General features: G+C 38.1%; 1 protein-coding gene across 6 annotated transcripts in view; it reads right to left on the reverse strand.

The window, feature by feature from the left end:
* Positions 1 to 15,044, reverse strand: part of Pikfyve (phosphoinositide kinase, FYVE-type zinc finger containing) — an 85,423-nt gene that overhangs the window by 14,233 nt on the left and 56,146 nt on the right. For 3 of the 6 annotated variants that reach the window (XM_050154213.1, XM_050154207.1, XM_050154209.1), the window contains 10 exons: positions 14,345 to 14,516; positions 10,377 to 10,555; positions 9,582 to 9,695; positions 9,136 to 9,244; positions 8,876 to 9,030; positions 8,308 to 8,398; positions 5,393 to 5,453; positions 4,447 to 4,599; positions 3,285 to 3,405; positions 1,132 to 1,227 (listed from right to left, as the gene is read on the reverse strand). In XM_050154213.1, the coding sequence (XP_050010170.1) occupies positions 1,132 to 1,227; positions 3,285 to 3,405; positions 4,447 to 4,599; positions 5,393 to 5,453; positions 8,308 to 8,398; positions 8,876 to 9,030; positions 9,136 to 9,244; positions 9,582 to 9,695; positions 10,377 to 10,555; positions 14,345 to 14,516 (1,251 nt within the window). The remainder of the gene's footprint in view (positions 1 to 1,131; positions 1,228 to 3,284; positions 3,406 to 4,446; positions 4,600 to 5,392; positions 5,454 to 8,307; positions 8,399 to 8,875; positions 9,031 to 9,135; positions 9,245 to 9,581; positions 9,696 to 10,376; positions 10,556 to 14,344; positions 14,517 to 15,044) is intronic. The other 3 variants (XM_050154210.1, XM_050154214.1, XM_050154208.1) reach the window with 1 other exon arrangement.

Here is a 15,044-nt window from a genome sequence, read left to right on the forward strand (position 1 = left end):
TTTTTTTTTTGGTTTTTTCGAGACAGGGTTTCTCTGTGGTTTTGGAGCCTGTCCTGGAACTAGCTCTTGTAGTTTTAAAAAAAATAAATAAATAACATTCCAAAGGTTTAAAATCTGATTCTTGGATGAGTAGCCTGGAATATTAGTATGCATCACTTTCCTAAAATATTGAAACATGAATTCAGATAGAACACTTGCTTCCTTAAGAATGGCTATATTTTTTGTGCCTTTAATATCTGCTGACAGACTGTGATTAATCAACTAGGTAAGAAGCAAGTATTATCTTCATAATGCTAAAGCATAAAGAAAAGAATCATTATACAGACTCTTAGAAAGTGAAAAACTCTCATCTACAGAAAACGCTAACCTCCACGAAGGTAGAAGCACATACAACTATACTATTTACTCTGGTATATCTATGCACCACATTTTGTTTATAACCAAATGTTTTTCAATAAATGTGACATTTTGTATAATCAATACATAAAAAGAATTTATTTTACACTTTACAATGAAAGGAAAACTTTAGTTAAAGCACCTCAGATCCTATTTAAATTAAATTCACCCACAGCCAAAATAGCTTTATGAATGAGATTCTTAGGTTTTTAGATATTAGATATAAATATTTTAAAGGTGCAATGCTTCTTTAAGATAAACAGCAAGTCCGTAAGCTATACATCCAAACATGTCTTTGGAACAAGGAGCAGAAATAGAATTCTCTAGGTAGAAAAATTTCAGGCAGTATGTGTGCGAAGTAGAAAGGAGATGATATTCAGATAATGCAAAACAGGTATGTTTCACTGTTATGTTAACAACTAAACCACAGAAAGAGTTACCAGGGCTATCAATCAGACAGCGTGGTCAGAATATTCAAGGGTTAGTAAATACTATGCCAAGTCACATTAGCTGTTAAGTATACTTGCTTCAAAGTCATGCCAAATCCCATTATTTGAGTAAAGGTTTTCAAATTAAAAAACAAACAAACAAAAATAAAAACCATCATGACTATAGAACATATATTTTTGCTTGCATTTAATCATTTTCCTTTATTTTATTGTAAACCCCTAAATAGGGTAATTAATAGACAGACACAGAAATTCACAGCTGTAATACAGGAAAGGCTTAGAGTACCTGAGTGCAAAGGCAATGATGGAGCTGGGCTCTTTCTCACAGACAGCGATGGGCACCCGTTCATGTTCATACATTAAATAGTGCTTATCTGGATCACTGCTCAATACAGTAAGAATATAATTAGAAGTCAAATATAAAAATGGATTAACACAGTACAATCCAATCTCAGGACAATTTTAAGGCAACCATATGCTAAGCAATAGAAGCATAATTAAGAAAGCCAAGATGCATGCAAATGCTGAGAAACTTCATCAACTAAACAACAAAAAGAAAAAAGAAATATTTATAAATCAATTGAAAAAAATTCAGTTTTTGTTTAGGGGCTGGAGATGTGGCTCAGCAGTTAAGAACACTAGGGCCAGGGCTTGATTCCTAGCTCCCACATGGTAGCTTTGCAACTGTTACTCCATTCCAGAGGGAATCCAATGCCCTCTTCTGGCCTCTCCAGGCACCAGGCATACACGTGATACACAGACGTACATGTAGGCAAAACACCCAGACACATAAAATTAAAAATAAATAGGTTTCAAATGGGGTACTAGAAATGGTTACTCCAAAGCTTTACTTACTGCCAAGATCTTGGTCAGACTAGTCTCAAAAAAGAGTATGCAATAAATAATCTAAAATACGGTATTCTATCCTAACCCTCAGAGAGGCCTCCTAAAAGTTATGTAGAAATAGTGCTTCTAGTTCCACAGCAATAACCTAAGAGTCACTCTGCTGCGATTACATGGAAACCAAGTGTTAACTTCAACCCAAATTTTGTTCCCCTGACTTCTGGTCTAACTCTACTGAGATCCGTTATGTAGAGTCCCTGACTTTGCTTAGATGCCATTTACTGACTATCCAATGTAGTGGAAAAACAACAGTGAGAAAAAGTTCTATTTATACATTTTCCGTATATGTACATGGTTAAAAACACACTGGTCAGAACAGAACCGGCATGTATGTTTGCAGTGCAGCGAGGTAAAGAAACAATTCTGCAAGTAAACACAACCACTTTCGGTGGTGAATGAGCAGGAGAATTATTATGGATGAATGTTAGGTCCTGTTTCCCAAGTCCCAGTGTAGTGGTGTAGGGAGACAGGGCCTTTAGATCAAGAACAATGATACCATACATGGGGTCAGTGTCCTTGCCATAAGGGACAAGTGAGCTCTCTCCACCATAAGAGGATGGCCTGGACGAGGACCCTCATCAGAATCGACCCTGCTGACAAAAATGTGATCCTCCAGCCTCCAGAGTTGTGAGAAATGCATCTGTATTGTTTATAAGCAAACCAGGATATGAAAATTCATCATAGCAGCCTACATGAAGACAAGAATTCTGACAACACACAGAGACTTAATTTAGTTAGTACTAGGGCACAGAAGGAGCATCCAGTAAAGTTTTCTTCAAAAAAGAACATAACTTCCTGGTTGAGAAAGAGGTAATAGGACTCGGCCATTGTTCCCAATAGGAAGAACAAACGACATTGAACAACTGCAACTGACCAAGTGAGCCTCTTATACAAGACACCATGTAGTGAATCCTACATGTCTGAGTATCTCTACTCTCTCTTCCCCAAGACCATGAGCCCCTAAGAGTAATGCTCTCCATCTGGGGACAAGAGAACAGCAATGAAAATTACTACTGAATAAAAACATAAGTAAAGGCTCATGGTTTGGATACACTTGTGCCAGTATAACAAAGGCGGCATCTGGGCCACATAGGCCAGCCAGCAGAAAAGCAAGCTTCTACAGCCGCCATCTGTTTCTCTCCAGTCTGAGCAAGTACAGCATTAAAAAAAATGAAACAAACAAACAAAAAAAAAAAAAAAACATGAAAATATACTTGGATCATTTTGCTCCTTATCAGTATCTGTTAAAATAAATTATACGGGTGGCAATGCACTCATATACAACCAGCAATATGTGTTTTAAAGATAAATGAATGTGTGCTGAGGAGATGACTCAAGTCCCTAGCACCATATAAGAAGCCAGCTATGATCACATATGCCTGTGATCTCCAGTACCAAGGGAGACAGAGACAAGATCACTGGGGTTCACTGGCCATCAGCTAGCTCTGGGTTCAGTGAGAGGCCCTGATATTGCATATACACATGGATATTGCATATACATATATACAAAGCGCCACATGGTCTTGAAATACTTACAAAGGAAATGGAATGGGATTATAGCTGTTTCCTGGAAGCAAATTTGCAAAGATGGCTTTCATGGTTGACTTCTCCTTCACCTGGCTGTCTGTGGATCCCAGCAAATGCCCGTCAAATACATCTAGGACGAAAAATAGTCTACTTACACATTAACATTCAGGAAAAATAAAAAGAGAAGCGTCTTTTGTTTTTCTCTTGAGACTATAGACAGGCATACTGAGCATCATGGATATAAACGATGGTTTTCACTTTCTAGCCCAAGAAAGTCGCTTAGACACTGAAATGGCAACAGTGAGGTAAACTCAGCACTAACGCCAAGAAACATGTTTAGTTCCTTACATCTGAAACTCAGAACATCCTGATCAGCGGTCTCTTATTGCCACAGGATCCACAGGGACTCCTGTCTGACTGTGCATGAACTGCCAGTGTTGTCTTTGCAGCACAGGAATGTGCATTCTAGCTATTGCACCTGCGCTGACAGCAACGGTAAACTGAGCCCAAGTTCAGAATTCAGTAAGTACTGCTTAACAGAAAACAAGAAAACAGAGAAGCAAGGCATGGGTTTTGTTATAATGTAAATGTCTTTTGGAAAGAAATGGCAAAATTTTCCTTCACTTACAAAGCAATAATAATACACTTTACACACCTTTAAAAATATGGCCCCAAAAGTAGAGAACAATGAGTAATACTGTTTTACTAGGACATTTACATACACACAGTGATGCATGTCAGTTCAGCTAATGGAGGAAGGGATAACATGAAAGGCTGTATTTAAAAAGATACTTTAAAATTAATTTATTATTTCTTTATGTGCATGAGTGTTTTGCCTGCATGTGTATATGTTTGACTGGTATCCAAGGAGGTGTCAGAAGAGGGAGTCAAATTCCCTGGAACTGGAATTATAAAGAGTCATGAGCTGCCATGTGGGTGCTGAGAATTGAGCCCAGGGTCCTCTGGAAGAGCAGCAGATACTCTTAACCAATGAGCCATCTCTCCAGCCCCTTAAAAAAGAACTTTAAACAAACATAAACAATTCTAAAGGAGAAGAAGCACCATATAAAAGAATTAGCCATGGTTTTCTTTTTCAGAGACACATAGGAAACAAGGAATCACCTCAGTCTTAGATTCAATGAAAGAGGGTAAACAGTGGCCGGAGCCTTACCTTCAGAGCCACTGGCTGTGTCGAGGTCGGAGGGCCCTCCCATTGGAGGCTCAGCCAGGGCCTCGGGAGGAGTTGGCAGCTGGAGATGGGTAGAGCTGGTGGAGCTCTGGCTGGACAGGGTTGTCAAGAAGCGATCCTCTAGAGAAACATCATCTTAGACAAGATGTCCATTTCCCCTGATGACACTTTTTTAAATGCCAAATCGTATTTCTACTTCTTAAAATGAAAATTATCTAGGTCATGTAACTTATGCCATAAAAATTGAAATAAAAATCCAGGAAGATTATATGATTTGGCCACAATCAAACCTTGGTGACAAAACTATAAATGCCTCCTGACTTCTACCTAACACAACACCTTTCCTTTATACTGCATTATATGCCTACATATGATCTGGCTTCACAGAGAATGGAATTAACAGCACTGTGGGGAAACTTAGATGTTTACTCTGACAGAGAAAAAAAAGTTATAATTATTACAGAAAAATGTAAACAAACAGTAAGTTCTATTCAACAGACAATCTATGTAAATTTCCCTACGGTTTCCAAAATGACACTAAGTTACTGAAGTATAAAAATTTTAGAAAGCAATTTAAGAACATAAAATATAAATTAACCATGCCAAGACAAACCCTAATAACAGAATGAGGAGGCTGCCTGACCAGCATAAGCAAAGAAGAAACTCAACGCCCGGTTTTATTCTTTTTCTCCTACTGGCAGCCCTTACTACCACTGTATGCATTTCTACATCCTAATTTATGTTCTTATAACACACTGTATGACACTCTCAGATCAGTAAGAATTATAAGTGTTTTATAAGGAGGAAAATTACTATGGACACATGTATTAGAAAATAATGCTTACATTAGCAGTTAAAAGCAACTTACAGAGTAAAATCTCTTTAAATGCAAGAGCAAGAGGTCACCAGACTACAAATAAAGACCAACCTTTTTCTCCATTGTGAAGTCCTGGAGAAATATTCCTTGGAGATGTGTCCATTGCACTTATCTGAAGAGAAATAAATACGCTATTTTTAAGGATATATTTTTGTAAAAAAAAAAAAAAAATCACACTTTAAAAGTAGTCTAATGATGTGGGAGAGTCTTCTGATTTATGTTAATAAAGAAAGTTAATTAAGAAACTGCCTTGGCCCTTTGATAGGACAGAAAATTAGGTAGGCAGAGTAAACAGAACAGAATGCTGGGAAGAAGAGAAGTGAGGCAGACGCCATGCCTCTCCTCTCCAGGCAGACGCAATGGAGCCAGCCGCCAGGTCAGACATGCTGAATCTTTCCTGGTAAGCCACCACCTCGTGGTGCTACACACATTATTAGAAATGGGTTAAATGGGTTAAGGAAGATGTGAGAATTAGCCAATAAGAGGCTGAAACTAATGGACCAGGCAGTGTTTAAAATGAATACAGTTTCTGTGTAATTATTTTGGGTAAAGCTAGCCATGTGGGAACCGGGCAGGATAAAAAGCAGGCCTGCTTGCCTCATCACTACAGTCTAACCTAGTGAATCTTGAAATTTTTGAACTCAAGACATGTTTCCACTAAAATATTATGTCTTTATAATTTAAAGTGGCTCCTGCCATTTTAATTAATTAAGTCTGAGTACATTCCTAAGTATGTATTTATTGGTTCACTTAGAAATAACACCATTACACAGAAACATAAATATAAAAGCTAGTTGAAGCAGAATAAAGCTATTTTCCAAAATTAAAAAAAAAAAAAACCACTAATGAAGAAGTGTCACTGTTTTACATTTTCAGAACTATCTTAGATGTCTGGCTAACTAGAAGACAGCTAGATTCTATATCCTGCAGACATGGACCCATGACTTTGAGAATATTGCTCTAAATAGTAGCTCACACCTTGGCATGGACACATCTAGGAACACTAGGTAGTCTAGTAAGCCCACTCCTCTCCTAACAGCCATCTACTGAACCGTCTATGTCCTATTACCCATGGACAACATGAGCAGGACTACAAGCCCTTATAAGTCATTTCATGTCAGTAGTGGCTACCATATGAGAGATTTTTTGTGTCATTTCAATAAAATAACCCACCACTATTACTCCATCACCAAACTCTGCCTTCTTTACGCTATTCTACAATCTTTTTAGGGTAACTAAATTCTTTTGGGTTCATGTGTTTTCTATCAGTATCTTTTTAAACAGGCAAATGTTTCTATGAGACATTAACTATGGCTGTTGTTCACAAGTGAATGCCATATAAGCTAGGAAAACATGTAAAGAAAAATAGGTACTCAAAACCATTTGCCAAAAGGCAGTGTAACAGAATTTCAAGTCAATTTTCAACTTTCCAAAAGCAGATCACTTCATGGGTGATAGTGTATTTCTTTCTTTTTTAAAGATTTTTATTTATTTTTATGTGCACTAGATACATTTTTATGTTCACTTTTATGTAAACTAAAGTTACAGACAGCTGTGAGCTGTCATGTGGGTGCTGGGAATTGAACCCGGGCCCTCTGGAAGAGCAGCCAGTGCTCTTAACTGCTCAGCCATCATTCCAACTGTTATTCTTATCTAAATATTAAGAGGAAATACAATTATTAAATAGTCACTTAACAGACAAAAAGAAATAATCACTCAGTTTTCTAAAATGATTTGCAGTATGTGGAGCCATCACTCCATGACACTAACAGTCTGGTGACGTGAAAAGAACCCTGTAAGGTCAGGATACAAGGAAGCAGCATGACAGGCAGAATTCTAAAGGTCCCCAAAATGTTGAGCCTCTGGTGTATACACCCTTATTCCAATTACTCTAACAAACAGAAGTCTAAGTATTGCTGTGAACGAATTTTGCAAATATAATGGTGCCAAGTTAACTGACCACAAAACGAAGAGAAATCCAGATACAAGTGCATTAAGCATAAAAATCTAAAGCTGTGTAAGTCAGAGATAAACAAAGTGATTTAAAGCTCAAGAGGAGCTGGACCAGCATGGAAGGCCTAGAAGATGGAACAGATTGCTGGGCAGGGAATGTAAGCATCAACAGCCACCAATAGAAGATTGGTCACCATAGGAACCAAATCCTGTCAACAACCTAAAGGAGCTTGGAAGAACATGCTGACCCTCAAAAATGAGAGAAACCCTGGCCGAGCCCTTAATTTTAGCTCTGTGGGATCTTGAATAAAGAACCCAGTCATATACAGCACTATGAAACAGTTAAGTCCGCACTAAGTTTGTTTTCAGCAAAAGAAAGCAATCAGTTGGGAAGCGAGTGGTCCAGGGAAGACGGCTTAAGAAGAACTTCTCATTCAAGCACAGAAATCAAACACCCAAAACTACCCAGTAAGAAAAGTGCCCTAGGGCTCAAGAGAAGGCTTAACAGTTAGGGGCACCTGCTGTTCTTCCAAAAGACCTAAACTTGGTTAACAGCACCCACATGACGGCTCAGTCACCTGTAACTCCAATTCCATGGGATCCGACGCCCTCTTCTTGTTCTGCGGGCTCTAGATACATATGAGGTGCATACACAGACATGCAGACAAAACACTTATGCATATAAAAGTAAACAAATATATTTTTAAAAGAAAGGAAAATGAAAAATTAGAACTCTATTATATACGCTGAGAACCTACAAGTTTCCTCTGTAATATCCTCAATGGCGTATCAGGGACAGTAGCCTTTGACAAATACTTCAAATAAATTAATTATAATATATCATTTTAATTGAGGTTAGTATATAAAAGTAATCCAGATCATATTTCCCTGAAAATACACCAACATGACAGCAAACTTTATGCATTAAACTACCACTCCTAACGTGTTAGAAACGGAACTAACTATGTGTTTATCAATGAAACAGTAAAGACAAAGCTACACTTTATTATTACCTTGCTTTCTTCACCTTGTCTCAGTCTTCCAGGACTGGGAGGAACCGAAGGCCTCTTTCTACCTTTTTCCTGCTGGAAAAGGTCCTGCAGCCTACAGTCACAGGCAGAAAGGACATGGTTTTGTTTCCAGTTTATACTTACAAACGTTCTCTTGAAACGGACTTTAAAGGTGTATGGAGCCACTACTGAATTCTTACACTAGCCAATGATGTTTCATGGGACAACGATCCACTCAATCTCACTCAGTAGCACACATTTTAAACAGCAAAGAGGGCTGTTTCCTTTTGTTTTGTTTGTTTTTATCTTAACAAACTATGTAAAGGCTGCAATATGTTTTAAAGGATGAAGAAAACAAAAATCAAAAAATCTTTATAACTAAAAAAAATCTATAAAATTAATAGAACTTTAAATTTAAAATATTGTCACTGGGAATTTAGCTAAGTGGTAGAGTATTGCCTAGCAAATGTAAGGCCTTGGATTTAATTTCCAGAACCAGAAAACGAGTTTTGAAATATCATGGCAGAAGAAACTTGGTAGCAGTGCCAAGAAGGCCCCGACAAAGCCTTACCTGCTGTTCCACGCTTGCAGCACCTCACAGAGACTCTGCTTCTTGGCTATGAGTGACTCAAAGACGGACTGCAGCTGCTGAGGGGTATCCACAGAGGAGGACATAAGCCTTGCTTGCATCTTCTCAGTCCAGTTCTTGAACTCACCCTCCTCCATCTGGAAAGCAATAGATTCAAGTTCAATAAGCTGAGACACCACAGAGACAAAGGGATTTCCAGCAAATCAGCAACTTCAGTATTGTCTATAAAAGAAACAAATTACCTCTTTTTGTGCAAAGATATCTTCCATTTTTTCCTCTCTTGTTTTGCTAAATGTATCCGTTTTCAAGGATGCAAGCCTTTCATCAACAGCTTGGTATACCTGTGAAACTCTAAAAATGGGGAGGGTACCACGTTAGAGGAGTTAAAATCAAACCACTTCATAGAAATTAGAAGAAAAGGTATTTTATATAAAACTATCAATAAAACAAGCTACCTTATCAATAATCACATGGAAATTTTGCAAAGCAAAGCAACAAAGCCTCAAAGGAATTACTTCAAAATTTTAAGTTGTCACTTATGTTTTGGAGAGGTTTTCCTGTATTATTTGAACTTTTTCATTTTACACTGAGCACACACTACATATATGGGTAAACCTGACAACTAAATCAGCAATGGGTTACAAACACGACAAAGCAAACATGAATGACCAAAGACAATGAAACTTACTTCTGAAAAAAGTCCTTGAGGTCCTGGAGAAGGGATACTTTCAGCGGGGCTTGACGTTTAATAAATATTTTTGGTAGTGGAACACACACTTCAAGAAGACGAATAGAAGAATAACTGAGGGAAAAAAAAAAACAGTAACAGAAGAAAATAAAAATATTTTAATAATTTATAAAGGGCATACATATATTCAAATGAGCATAAGAGAAAAATAAAGTTTTCTATAAAATCAAGTTTCATAAAGACAAAAAATAAATAAATAAAGGTAACTTTCAGCCACCAGAGATATCTTCCCCAATACTGAGAGGATTTTTTTTTTATCCTTGCACTGTGATGCCATTATTATTATTCCTCTGAGGACCATCTGCTACAAAAACAGCAATGATTTACTGTAAACTTTCTAGCTCTTAGGGTTCTTCATGAGTCTTCTTGTCCATCCTACCTGAGGTATTGACTAAGAAATGCTGCATCCACCCTACACCCTACGTTTATGGTTAAAAGGCCCTGCTTTAGAAAGGAAATACATTCTAATTAATAAATATTTCGTGAGTATATTGTGTGTGAAACACTGTTCTAAGTACCAAGAATATAGCACCAAAATTTCTATCCTCCTAATTCTAGAATAAGATGTGGGTAATAAACAAACTGTAAATATCTAAGATATTTTTATCAGAGCACTACAGCAAAAAAGTAATAAAGCAAGAACGAAGGAGGAAGTACTTGGCAGGTAAAATGTGAACAGAGAGCTATGTAAGAAAACAGCAGGTGATAATGTATAAGATCTCTCTGCCTTCTTACCTGAAGGATGCCACCATCTGGTTATAAGAGAAATATTGGTGATAATCATGGTGGATAGAGTGACCACACGGCTCAGCATTGGCTCTGCGTGTGTATTGATGCCCATAAAACCGAAGTTCAAGGTACTTTGCAAATGACATAGACCAGGATTCATTTGAAAGAGCAACAACTGGTGTTACCTGGAGTTCAGAAAGGAAAACACTTAATAAATTACATGCTGAAAATCTCGTTTTTTGAAAGATGTATTTTCTATTTTCCAAAACAAACAACATATTCTAACTGAGGGAGAAAAATTGGGGAAAAAACAAAATATTCAAAATGGATTTGAGCTGGGATGGTGTAGGAGGTCCTTCTGTCTATGTGTTGCTTGTATTGGTTAATGAATAAAGAAACTGTCTTGGCCTGATAGGCCAGAACTTAGGTAGGCAGAGAAGAGAGAACTAAATTCTGGAAGAAAGAAAACAGAAGAGAGAGACACCATGGAGCCGCCAAAATCAGACATGCTGAATCTTTCCTGGTAAACCACTGCCACATAGATTAATAAAAATGGGATAAATCAAGGTGTAAGAGTTAGCCAATAAGATGTTAGAGCTAATAGGCCAAGCAGTGATTTAATGAACACAGTTTCTGTGTCGTTACTTCGGGGCTAAGCTAGCTGGGCAGCCGGGACAAACAAGCAGCCCTCCCAACAACACTGGGAGGGTGAGGAGGATAGCTCTAATAACCCCTCACACACCATCAATTTGCCAGTAGACTCTTACTTTCTTTACAACCTTTACATGCCCATGGGGTAGGTCTCATACTAACTGTGACTAACAGGCATCTGATATAGACAGGTCTCCCTTATTTGCATGATGCTCTGCTGAACATTCTTGCAAACACACTCAAAAGAGACGTATTTGTTCCTTTATTTTTTTTTAAGATTTATTGATTATGTACACAGTATTCTCAGTACTCTGCCTGCAGGCCAGAAGAAGGCACCAGATCTCATTACAGATGGTTGTGAGCCACCATGTGGTTGCTGGGAATTGAACTCAGGACCTTTGGAAGAGCAGGCAATGCTCTTAACCACTNCTCGAGGGCTGGGATTAAGGGTGTGCACCACCAGCCTCAAGTGGTTTATAATCCTTCCATGTCCTTCTGAACTTCCAAGGCAAAGGAACACTGGCTCAGAGGGCAAAATGGGGCAGAGGTGGGTTGTTATATGGATACAAAGTGCCTCCTAAAATGTTTGTGGGTTGAAAACTTGGTCCCCAGTTAATGGATCCAATCATCAAGAGGAGATTGGAACATGTAACCCTCATCAGTAGATTTAACCATTTTAAATCCTAACTTCCTGAGGTGGCAGCCCTTAGGGACTGTATCCTTTAATTTTTTTTTTGTTTGTTTTTCAAGACAGGGTTTCTCTGTGGTTTTGGAGCCTGTCCTGGAACTAGCTCTTGTAGACCAAGCTGGTCTCAAACTCACAGAGATCCGCCTGCCTCTGCCTCCCAGGTGCTGGGATTAAAGGCGTGAGCCACCACCTCCGGGCTCCAGCCCTTTTTTTTAAAGATTTATTTATTATGTGTACGGCATTCCTTCCATGTGTGCCTGCATGCCAGAATGAAGTGCCAGATCTCATCATAGATGGCTGTGAGCCACCATGTGGTTGCTGAGAATTGAACTCAGGATTTCTGGAAGAGCAGTCAGTGCTCTTAACCATTGAGCCATCTCTCCAGCTCATATTTGTTCCTTTAGAATAAATCAGTAAGGGTGGGCAATGACGGATCAAAGGGCAATGGTTTTTTGTCAAATCAGGTATATTCATTTACACATTTTGAATAACAGTAACTAAGAATACTAATTCCCTCACTTTCCTACCAATCCTATGAATTATTCATCTCTGAAATGTTTTTTAATGCATTTTACTTGTTTCATTTATATTTGGCTTCATTTATGCTTCAACTAGTTAATAAATAAATATATTTGCATATTTAACTGACCATTTGTATTAATTGCTTTGTCATGACCTTTGCCCACTTTTTCTACTACTGTGGCTTACAAAATTTAACATTAAATTTTTCTTGTACTAGAAGTTTTTCTTTTGTGTATATGTTAACAAAAACTCTTTTCTTTTCTAGCATAACCCCATAAGACTTACAAAAAATCTTAAATGCATAAACTAAAGCATGAAAAACAAGACCAAAATTTAACTACTGACTTAATTCAACAATCAATCTACAACAGTGTTTCTCAACCTGTTGGTCACAACCTCCTTGAAGGTCAAATAACCCTTTCACAAGGGTTGCCTTAGACCACTGGAAAGCACAGATACTTACATTACAATTCATAACAGTATCAAACTTATATTTTGAAGTGGTGACAAAAATCATTTCATGGCTGGAGGTCACCACAATATGAGAAATTGTATTAGAGGTAAGAACCACTGATCTACCAGCATTTTGGAAGAGGACCTAAAGGTCTATGGTATGAGAATGATGCTAGGGCCTAGTTTAATGGTAAATAAAGCACTTGCCTAGCGTGTTCTCCACTAACACACACAAGAAAGTACGGAAGACTTGATCATTACTATGAATCTCCGCAGGCCGGCATGCTCCCAGCACATGAAGAACACTACTGTCACCATCCAAGTGCTATACTAACAGACTAACAGACACTGCTCTTTTATCTACAATCCTCATAAAGCTTTCCAAGCACACTGAAAAATAAATCAAGATAATAATGAAGGCAGTTTTGATACATATATGCTGTAATATGAGTGAATAGTATATGTTTAAAATGTTATACGAACTGGAGCTGGCTCGGCAGTTAAGAGGACAGGCTGCTCTTCCACAGAGTCCAGGTTTGATCCCCCAGTGTCTCACAACCATTTTAACTACAGTTTCTGATCTTCTTAGGAAATATGCATATACATGCTACACAAACATACATTCAGGCAAATATGCATGCATGTAAAATAAAAGTAAATGAAAACAACAAACACACCAAAAAAAAAAAAAAAAAAAAAACCATAAGACTATGGCTGGAAAGATACCTCAGCAATTAAGAACACTTGCAGCCCTTGCAGAGAACCCCAGTTCAATTCCCACATTAGGTAACAAACAACCACCTGTAAGAACAGTTCCAAGCGATCTAAAGTCCTCATTAGCCTACTCAGGTACTTTCACACACAGTACACATACGTACAGTTGGGCACACACATATACAAATAAAATTAAATAAACCTTAAACCTACACCTATGCCACTACTCTAAAAATGATTGAATCGATTTAATAGAAAACAAACAACAAAAATCACAATACTGATATCAAATAATTCCCTCAGAGATTGAAAAGATAGTTCAAAGAAATTAAATATGATTCCATGTCATTTTCTAATATTATACAAAAGTCTATACAGGTCATTGTCAACAAAGCCTCATCTACATGTTTTTAGAAGAGATGTTAATAAAGCTCAGATTTTCTAGGAAAATAGCCTAAAATACTATCGTTACTGCTTTATAAGTCTGTCTCCTTCTTTACAAGCAATTTACATTCATTCTCTTTCTATGCCTAAAATGCAACACAGTTCCTAGAACACAGATGGGATTAAGTGTCAGCTAAATTAACAAAAATAACGGAATATTTTCAAAATATAATTTCAATATATTATACTAGAAAAAAGTATACATAAATCATTATATATAGGGTTTTTCAAGACAGGGTTTCTTTGTGTAGACCAGGCTGGCCTCAAACTCAAAGATCCGACTGCTCCTGCCTCCCAAGTTCCAGGATTAAAGGCGTGCGCCACCACTGCCCGGCTAATGACATTCTTTAAGTAAAGTTTTCTAAACTATTAGGTTAAACATATAGCACAAGAAGGTATATAAATAAGATCATGACAAATAACAAAGCTCAAAATACTATTGATTATCTATGCCCCAAAGCACCTCACAAATAGAAAGAAACATTCCAGCAGCAGCACATACTTGTTTGCAGATTCTGCACCAGGAATAAGTGAGAATTGTATGTTGATATCCAGGCACCGGAGAATCCAGCTCCTTCAGGATTATCTGCACACAGCCTTGGCCGTGAACAAAGCGTCGAATGTGATGCACCATGGGGGTATCACAGAACATGCTAGGACACTGGTAAGACGGCCTGTGATAAACAAGAGAATCCTTCTCACATTAAGCATGAAACAGAGGATCACATATACCAAGTACTGAATAATCAGAGCCATGACCAAGCAAGTGACACACCACCTCCAGAGGAATGACCAACAGTGGACAATCTCAAAAGGACACATGGGCCCTGAGCTGCAGCTGAACATTCTGTCTTAACCATAAAGCATTTGTCATCTGTCCATTTGTCAAACACCTTCTAATGCCCAGTGTCAAGCAACAGTAAAACCCAGACATTTTTAAGGACTGTACTTCCTGTGGAAGAAGTTGGTAACATTAAATTACTCGTCCCACACTGAGTAACTTAACTGGTAACAACAGTGAATCATAAACTGATGTCAAGCTGGTCCTAAGTCTTCCCTGTTTTTCAGGGGAAAGGGGAAAGGGGAAAGGGGAAAGGGGAAAGGGGCAGGGCGGGGAAGGGAAGGGGAGGGAAGGGAAGGGAGAGGAAGGGAAGGAAAGAGGAAGGGAAAAGGGAAGGGGAAGGGGAGGGGAGGGGAGGGGA

This window comes from Alexandromys fortis, unplaced genomic scaffold (assembly GCF_014885135.2).
Source record: "Alexandromys fortis isolate MF-2015 unplaced genomic scaffold, M_Fortis_MF-2015_v1.1 scaffold_40, whole genome shotgun sequence".
Classification (NCBI taxonomy): Eukaryota; Metazoa; Chordata; class Mammalia; order Rodentia; family Cricetidae; genus Alexandromys; species Alexandromys fortis.